Genomic DNA, 10,174 nt, shown 5'->3' on the forward strand with positions numbered 1-10,174 from the left:
TGATACATTGAGTTAGCTCCTAACCACGGGGATATACATTTATGTAGATTGTTTTCTAGGCAATTGAACAAGGTCATTCCAAGTAGGTCTCTCCTTAAACCATTTCCTTGCACACCTGTTTTAATTTGAGCTTTATGTAATTTATGTAGTACAAAACCCTCCAAAAGTTGAGAATAGCCAATTTAAATAAAGCTTAAGCTCCAGATCTGTCTTTAATCTCCCCTCATACTGTTTTGATTCCTCATCAAAAGGGGATTTACACTTGTTCTGTGTCCTTATGATTTTACTTTCAGGTATTTAAATTAGGTAGTACTACACTTCAGTCTCTTGATGTGTAATACACAAAATGTGAATTCAGTGAAGGCTTTTTTATGAATTACTTTCATCAACTGGCATGAGAAAGGACGTTTTTTTTTTTTATCCCCCAGCCTTAAAGTTTTTCTTGTTCAATTTCCCATCGTGAATATCAAGTGTGTAAAATATCAAAGTAATAAAAAGTTATTTCATACATCTAAAGTGCATTCCAGGGTAGATATTTGTACTGTAAATATTTATTTTATATATGTACTGAAGTGGCATTCTGCAATCAAAATGTCAGCTGCCATTGGTGTGAAACTGTAACCATGAACGGGTTTCAATATTTAAATAACTAGTTTAGGTTGTGCAGTTTCAGTTTTACAGTTCATATCTTAGCTCTTACTACTGTTTATCTTTACAATATACTTTTGTTGGATGTAACTGGGACCCTGTGTACACAACTTCCTTTCACCACATGTACCACATGTGGCGCGAACGACAAATAAAAAAGCCTTAACGGTTTCACGGAAAATGTAATTTGTTTTTTGTATTTCTGATTCCATCTAGTTTTTTTTTAGTTTTTTTTTATCTTGCCTCATAACGATAATTGGTGGGGAAATTTGGATGTCATGAGACAGTTTCTCTTGAAACACTTAAAGCAAATCTTATTTCTTTAACCACCTTTTGGATCCAGACAGAACAGTTTTCTCTTGAGTCAGATGCTTTGGTCCTTCAAAAGAAAAGGGATTTATGAAGGAGCACTATACACTTATCATAGGTGGATTCAAAGTTCCTGAGCCAGAACTCTACAGGCTGCATTAATCCTCTTTCAAGACTCAACACCAACTGTTATTCACAAAGGTGTTTGTTTTTTTCTTCTTCTTCTTTTTTTTACTAAAATATGAATGAAGTACACTTTTCTTCTTTCGGCTGCTCCCTTCTTCAGGGGTCGCCACAGTGAACTAAGTCGCACAAAGATTATAGTATATATACTACATTGATTTATCATTGTTCAGGGAGTTGGAAATGATGGTGGATAGACCTGGCAAACCCAAATGCATAGTGACTGTTGTTGCTCCAAAGAACTCCTGAAGCAGCTCACCGGTACAGGGTGGCCAGAAGGGCTGCAGCTTCAGTGGTTGTGAATGCCAAAAGTCAGGCATGGAAGGAATTCAGAGAGACCATGGAGAAGGGCTTTCATTTGGTCTCGAGAAAGTTCTGGCAAACAGTTTGGTGACTCAGTAAAGGAAAGCGGACCCTATCCCAGGCTGTTCTTGGTTTGGGTGGGGAACTGCTGACTTGGAACTGAGAATATTGTTGAGCGGTGGAAGGAGCATTTCAAGAATCTTCTTAATCTGCCCACCATGTCCTCCTTTGAGGAGGCAGAGTCTGAGGATTTGGGGGGAACATGAGTCCAGTCCCATGGCAGAGGTCACCGAAGTAGTCAAAAAGCTCTTTGTGGAGGGTGCAGGGTGCCAGGGGTGGACAAGAGTCTCCCCGAGATGCTGAAGGCTCTGGATGTTGTGGGGCTGTCATGGTTGACTCGTCTCTTCAATGTCACATGGAGGACTGGGACAACGTCTGACGAGTGGTAGACCAGGGTAGTAGTTCCCATTTTTAAAAAGGGGGACTGGAGAGCGAGTTCCAACTTTCGTGGGAACACACTTCTTTCCCTCCCCATGAAAGTTTGCTCAAGGGTGTTGGAAGTGAGGTTCCGACTGATTGTCAAACCTCGGATTCAGGAGGAGCAGTGTAGCTTCTGTCCTAGTAGTGGAACAGTGGACCAGATCTTTACCCTTGCAAAGTTTCTAAGGGGGCCATGGGAGTTTGCTTCTCCAGTCCTCACATGTTTTGTGGATCTGGAGAAGGCTTATGATCGTGTTCCTTAAGGTATTCTGTGAGGGGTTTTGCGGGTGTTTGGGGTGCCTGGGATGCTTTTATGAGCTATCCAGTCCTTGTATAACCAAAGCAGGAGCTGTGCCCACATTCTTGGCACAAAGTCAAGCTCGTTCTCAGTGCGGGTTGGACTCCGCCATAGCGGTCCTTTGTCTCCAATCCTGTTTGGGATTTTCATGGACAAGATCACAAGGCACAGTCATGGAGATGAGGGTGTCTGGTTTGGGAACCTCAGGGTCTCTTCTCAGCTGTATGTGGATGTTGTGGTTCTCCTAGCATCTTGAGGCCAAGACCTTCAGCATGCACTGGGGTGATTCGCAGCCGAGTGTTAAGTGGCTGGAATGAGAGTCAGTTCCTCTAAGTCTGAGGCCATGGTTCTTGAAAGGGAGCGGGTAGAATTCCCCCTCTGGGTCTGTGGGAGACTTTGCCTTAAGTGGAGGAGTATCTGGGCGTCTTGTTCATGAGTGGTGATAGGATGGAGTGGGAGATAGATCGACGGATTGGGACCTCATCCTCAGTAATGAGGGTGTTGCTTCGGTCAGTCGTGGTGAATAAAGAGTTGAGTTGAAAGGTAAAGCTCTTGATTTACTGGTCTGTCTATGTTCCAACCCTCACTTATGGTCATGAGGTTTGGATTGTGACCGAAAGAACGAGATCCTATATACAAGCGGCCAAAATGGGCTTCCTTCTTAAGGTGGCCGGGCTCAATCTCAGAGATGAAGTGAGAAGCTTTGTCATCCGGAGAGAGCTTAGAGTAGAGCCGCTGCTCCTCTGCATCAAAAGGAGTCAATTGAGGTGGTTTGGGCATCTGAGTAGGATGTCTCCTGAACGCCTCCTTTTAGATGTTTTCCGGGCATGTCCCACTAGTAGGAGGCACCAGGGAAGACCCAGGAGTCGTTATTGAGTTGATGTACAGTATCTTCTCTGGCCTTGGAATTCTTTGGGGTCCCCCAGAACGAGCTGGAAAGTGTCTCTTGGAAGAGGAATGGCTGGGTTTCTCTCTGGACCTGTTGCCTCTATGACCCGACTACAGATAAGCAGTAGAAGATGGATGGATGAATTTATCATTGTAGGTTTACAAGGACTTACAATTAAATTTATATTTGGAACTTATTGACACTAAATGGATCATTCGTGCAGGATACTGCATAAATTACTTTTTCTGAAATGTTTGTTTTTAATTCCTATTTATCTTTGATTTTACCCATTGAATTTAGATTTTCAGCATGCTTTCAGATGTGGGGAAAAACATGGTACATCATGTTTAAAGTGGCAATGTAAAAATATTCTAATTCTAATAATCACATTTAAGATGGTGTAGATTCTCAGTCGTCCAGGACATGGGATATTAAAAAAAAATTTAAAAACAAAAAACTGGACTGTTATTTTTTTATTTGAAGACATTTAACTTCCAGGAAACTTTCTCACTTTATAACACACTCTACATTTTAAACAATCACTAATATAGTATTTGCTCATTTTGCTTTAAAACTTTAGAGTTTATATACATCCGTCGAAGTCAGGGTGTATTATGGTATAGTCTCCATCTGGACGTCCATCCTTAAACTTTCTCTTGTGCAGCCCATACCATCTGATCTCAAGGTAATTCAACAAAACTTCATTCACTTATGCATCATCATTAGTCTGAGTGTCACGTACACTTTTCATCACCCCCAGCTTCAAGGTCAAAGTCACAAATCAATGTCAAATGTTATGCAGTTGTCCAGGCCATTTTTATAGATTGCCATTTTGCTGCAAAATAGTTTGCTGAAAGGCATATAATGTGCCGTATGTGGTACTCTTGTTAAATTGAATATTGTTAAACATGACAAAACAAACCCTCTTCTGCTGACCTCATTCTGAGCATTTATTAGATTGGCTCATCAAGTATCAGCCTTTCTACCTTATTTTGTGCTCTGAAATTATGCCAACTGCTTTTAGCTACAGGTAACGGTTCGCCTCACAATAGGTTTACTCACCACCCTTTAATGAACAACTCAAACTATTCTCAATGAACCGCTGCTCATCTCTGAAACATAAACAGATTTTTAAGATGAGTGGTTGACAAAATATGATGCATTTTCAAACCAATGTGTCGTGAAAATATTATGTTTTTCCACTATTCCTCAACCATTTCTGGTCTTGTACCTATTTTTTACTCTTGTTTTGATATCTGTATATTTTGATTCAACAGATTCATAAACCATTTGAAAGGTTGTTCTGCTGCTGTGTGATAAAAGGTTGATATCATGCTGTTCATAGGCTGCCTTGACATTTAAGTGCATTTTCTTCTCACAGAAAGCTCTGCCATGTTTTTTACCTGGAGGATCTTGTTTGATCTGTGCTTTTATGTTTTAGTTGTTTCTTTTTCTAACCATAATTTACCTCACTTTGACTCTGGAAAATTGATGTTGTAGTGTAATTTAAGACTGCAGGACTCACCGTCACACCTGACCCCAGAGCTTTTAGGACGTGAGTAGAAATTGATGTTTGTGAGAGAGCTTGTAAACATAAATAAAGGAATTCATTCCTTTGTGGCTATCTGATTTAAACACTTTTATCTGTTATACTTTGTTTTGTATACCTTTGGGAAATGACACTGACTTGCTGTTGTTTAGGAGAAGTTGTCAAAATGAAGGTAATCTTCTTGTTTGTGAATCCTGCAGTTTTCTGAAGACCTGAAGGTTGAGTACAACTATTGATGGGAATGAACTTGGCATGGCATCAGACGGTGTACATTAAAGTATGCCTATTTGGCCTCCTTAATGTCTACTGCTGCTTCCTTCCTCCCCCTGCTAGCTATCATTAGACAGGAAGGGGTGAGAATGGCTGGGAAGATGGTGTCCAATTTCAGCTCCATTTGAGATTTCTGAGAGCTGCACCAGACTGTAGCTGCACTGTTGTTTATCTGTCAGTTTAGCTCTGCACACCCCTTATTTCTGTGCTAAAAATGGGTGACTAATACAAAACCGTGCCAGCATTTGTATACTTAGTCATTTGCACATATAGCAGCAAACAAGGTGCCTGAAATAAACAACAGCCACATGTGGTGTCATTTGCTGGAGGGGGGAGGTGGTGAAAATTATGTGATTAAGACATCTGTTGGTAATTCGGAAGGAACAGAACTCTGCTCTGGAAATTTTTAGAAAATCGCTATTGTTTAGATTTGTTTTTTTAACCTGTTTTTTTGTTTGTTTGTTTGTTTGTTTGTTTTTTCTTGGTTTGTGAATCTGAAGGTGGCACAGAATTCAGTTTGATTCTTGGGGTCAGGATTTGATTCAAAATCATTTCTCAGTTCAGAGCCGTTTAGGTCAATACAAGAGAGCTATTTGAAATTTTTAGTCCTGACCATTTTGAGGAGAGACTGTTTTGCCTTTGCTAATCCTCTTGCTCTTATTTTTCAAGCATATCAAGCTGAGAGATGTTTCATAGTTGGCCAATATTTTCATGATATATGAACAGTGGTAAAAGTAAAAACATTAATAGTAGTTTGTAAGCTGTTAGCAAAAAGCAAATATCTTCATTGGTGCAAAAATCCTATGTTTGTCAAATTACTGGTAATCTTTTTATTGATGCAACTAACTAAATGTATTGTGTATTACAAGCAGGCTGCCAGTGAACAAAGTGGCTTAAGACACAATGTAAGAATTATGTTTTACTATTCAATACCTGAAACTTTAGTGTTAAGTGAGCTATAAATGAAAGAACCGCTCATCTGAAAATGGTAAAGTATATTGTGTAAGTGGGAAAAAAAATCAACCTATCCTACAAAAATAACTTCAAAAGCTTGAAAACTATTGATCAAAACCACTTAAAATGGTTAAATGAGCACACTTTTATTGCTCTAGTGTTTTTTTGTTTGTTTGTTTTTTCCAAAATTGTACAGTAGCAGATCTGTCAACAAGAACAGCACAATTTTGTTTTGTTTGCTTTGTTATTCTGCCTTTCCTTTTCTAATGGTTATATAGTATGCTCCTTTTGTGAATTCAGTCTTAGTCCTTCTCTCCTAATAGTTCTCTTGGATAATGACATTTGTAACTTTATCATGAAACAGGCTTTTTTATTATTCATTTTATATTGAACATGTTTTGTTATAACCTCTTGTAGAACAGTTAGTTCAGCGCATGAGACATTTGAAAAATGTTGAGACTAGTCTGCTGTAACACAAAGAAAGCCTTGTATAATATTCAGGACATTGTGTAGTCTGTCTGCTCGCTGTATTATTAGTGTTGGTCTGTAAACATCCCATAATGTAGATCACTCTGTAGGTTGAGGAATATCAAGCTGTGCAGAGACGCAGAAGGGCTCAAAGAGGTGTCATCTCACATCTTTGTCGTTCTGTTACTAGCTGGTAAATGGAAGCAGAGTAGTGATTTTTTTTTTTATCTTTAACACTCACATGCTCTCATGTTGAGATCCTGTTCTGAGGGTGTTGTGGGGTGTTAACCGTGATCTTTTTGTCTTTGCAGGCTGCTAACACAGACTGTTGGCCTGCTCTACGTTGGCAGCTATGACAGGCCCTTTGCAACGATGAGGGTGAGAAAATAAAAGTGTTGTTTTGTTGGATTCATCCATGTGCAAACCCACCCCTGTGCTCCTCCAATTTCCTTTTACAAAGTTAACAGTGCCATAAATCAAAGGTGAACAACACATCTTTTTTTTTTATACTTACAATTTTCCTACCAAAACAGTTTGAAGTGCTAAATCAATATCAAATTCTACCAACAAACAAAGACTGAATGGTTGTGTAAAATAAAGCTTCAAGACAAGGTTTACTACTTTTACTAATTTATTCAAGACAAAAAGCATCAAGGTTTAATGCTTGGTTGGTTTTTATCACCACATTTTAATTTATACCAGTATGAGACTTCTTGCTTGATCTGGCTCCCATTTCCATTTGCTTAATTTAAATGAACTCTTAATGCGTTGAAGCATTGGCTAAATAATTTTTATGTCATTCTAATCATCTTACTGAATTTATTTTATTTCTACAGAAATACGCTTCTTAGAGTTTCAGTCTTTTTTTTGTTTGTTTCAAGCTTTCCCAGTATGTTTTGTTTTAATTTTAGCATCCATTTATTTATTTATTTTTCATTTTGATTGTTTTGGTAATTGAGTTAGTGTTGCTTAAAAAAAAAAAAAATATATATATATATATATATATATATATATATATATATATATATATAAATTAATTTTTTTATTTTTTTCCGGGTTCGGCCTATAATTACAGTTAATTGTCGGGTCAGGTTTGAAAAAAAATGGCTCTGGGCTGGGGCCGGGTTGGGTCGGATTTTTTAGGCACAAATTCGATTCTAGTTCTGATCTAGTTCATTGCAGCTCTTGAGCGCCGAAGCACATTTGTGGGGAGGTCAGACCTTCTGTTGGCTGGCGTGGGACCATAGGTGATGGAATGAGTCCAAGTCTGTATGAAAAAAGTCCTAATGAGCTACAAAAACAGCTCTGGACCTTCGGCGCACATCCGCGCTTAGAAGTCCATGTGGGACGGCTACCAGCTCTCAAGATTCACCAATAGGTCTGGAGGTCTGGTTCTGATCTGGTCCTGGTCCAGTTCGGTGGGTTCAGTGCAGCTTCTCTGCATCCGCTGGATGCTGATCAGATCAAAACTTTACTTCTAGTTTTTCGACAGAAGGAAACGGAGCTTCTGGGACATGTGGTCGTTATGAGCTGGAATACAGTGGAGGCTTACTGAGAGAAAACTAGAAAATGGCAGCGCCTGTCCCAAGTATTTTATTTTTTCCTTAACTTTTTACTGTACCATACTGTATCCAGTACTGTCCCAATCACGTGAATAATATTAAAGTTGACAATCATGTCCTGTAAAAAAAATATATATATTTTTTGGTACAATATTATGGACTGTACATCCACAAACTGCGATAGAGCGAGTCCGCAAAAGTCGAACCGTTTGCCTTTCTATGATGTATTAAGATTAATGGCTTTAAGAAAATAATGCCACAACAGCATCGTTTTACGTGTTTGATTCTTTATCCGCATAGATCTCAAGCAACATCAGGTTCTCACGAATTTATTGGACATGTACAAATTCTGTGGTAGGACTGTAGCAACTTTAAAACGTTGCACATGCCTCACATATATGCTGTAATAACAAAAGTTATGTAACAGTGACCAGACAAAAACGTTTCACAGTTTCATGATACGCTTTGCAAACTGTCTCCACAGCCTCAGTATTGTGGCCTGTTTGTGGCCTTTTTATATGTCAGATTGGTTTTGTCTTCCTTTTCTATCTGTCCTGTTAGAGCTCTTTATCAGTGGTGTATTCCTTTGTATTTCTGGCACACTGTTGGTACTAAATGAACTTAACATTGCTCACCATGTAACGTTGCTGCTTTGTACATATTGCATTGTTGGGAGTTTTTCTGGTGTTCTATGATTCCCACCTGCTACACACCTTTTTTTCTTCCTTTACTGGTTGCATACTATGTCCAGTATAAAACCAAGATTTTCTAGTTGTTCACTCCAAATCATCAAGCTGGAAAATGTGGAATTTGCTGTTGTGGTTTTGCTTTGGGCTTTATTGAGAAGAACAGAAGACAAATTGCAAGTGTAGAGCAACATAAGGTAAGAATGAAAATAAGACTCAGAGGATGCTGGGTGAGACCATGCTGAAAGTTTTCTGTCATTCAGACATTATGACCACAGGCTCCTAAAAGAACTAAAGAACTACAACAAGAAGATTGTTGTAAATGCCACAGATTTGCTGCAGAACGTCACGGTAACAAAAACAGGGCATTTACGTACACGTTTATGCCGTAGTATGCAGTAACTTTCCCTTCTTTTACCCATCACATGCACAATACGGTCCTTGCACCATATGTCGTATACATCTTAAGACGTGACTTTACAAAATATGCTTTGATTCTTTACGTTTTCATCCATTTTATGCGACCTTCAAAGTACCGTACATGGCAGAATACAAAACAGGGTGACATTAGACTTAGTTTAGGATGTTCTCATTGTATATAGATTATGGGAATGCAGATTTTTGCTTTGTTTAATCATTTTTGACCTACAGCAACACTGAGTCCATGAAGTGCACCCCACAGTAACAGCATCTTGACGGTATACCAGAAATCCACTGCTCTGAGGCAGAAAACCAGTTGATGAGCAACATCATTTAACTTTTGTTCTTTTTTAATAATGCCCTTGTGTTAGTTAAATGGCTTGTGATATGCGTAGGCTTTCCAACAGTCATGGTTATCCTTTTCAGAATACATTTTTTTCTAGATAGAAAAAGGGACAAAGACATGAGGGAGAGGATAGTGGCATTACAAAAAAAGATCTCTTCATACCTGGTCCTAACAGGACACGATGTAAGACATTAAAAAAACGCTGCCAGCAGCACATTTATGGACACATTGCATATGCATTTGACGATGAGGCGGTCCATGAAGCACTAACAGATAGTCCATTCTCCTGATAAGATGATGGTCAGCCGGCACAGTTCTGATAAGCCTCCACAGAAGTGTGTGTGTGTGGAGGGGGAGTTGATAAGTCGGCCTGTTTCGAGGCCAACCAGGGAGTCAGATTCAGATAAGCCATAATTGTTGATTTATTCAGGCAGACTATTTTTCTTGTCAGCCTTGAGTCTTACTGATACTAACAAGATCCAAAATGACCAGATTAGGGTGCATTCTACTGGTCCATGCTTACGAGCCTCTTCAAGGTCGTTTCATGCTGAGTCCAAAGCCGCAGGTGGCCTGCGATTTAAATCACTTCCATCTTGTGGTTTAGCTCGTAAATTAGCTGATTTTGAGTCCTCAAAGCACAAACCAAATCTTCACATAGGCAGCAGCCTGACGAGGGCCAAATTAGCTGCGGCCGTCTTCTTTGTATGTTGCAAACAATTCAAAAAACATCCTGATGCATGCTCAATAATCCAGGTAGAAAAATCTAAAAAAGTTAAATCTGGTCCTCTGGACATTCAAAAAAAACAAAA

General features: G+C 39.1%; 1 protein-coding gene across 1 annotated transcript in view; it reads left to right on the forward strand.

Moving 5' to 3' along the window:
* The window catches only part of rngtt (RNA guanylyltransferase and 5'-phosphatase), a 125,554-nt gene that overhangs the window by 97,648 nt on the left and 17,732 nt on the right, over positions 1-10,174 (forward strand). Inside the window, exon 14 of the mRNA XM_037685579.1 lies at positions 6,663-6,729. Coding sequence (XP_037541507.1) covers positions 6,663-6,729 — 67 coding nt within the window. The remainder of the gene's footprint in view (positions 1-6,662; positions 6,730-10,174) is intronic.

Source organism: Nematolebias whitei, chromosome 12, assembly GCF_014905685.2.
Source record: "Nematolebias whitei isolate Nwh7 chromosome 12, NemWhi1, whole genome shotgun sequence".
NCBI lineage: Eukaryota > Metazoa > Chordata > Actinopteri > Cyprinodontiformes > Rivulidae > Nematolebias > Nematolebias whitei.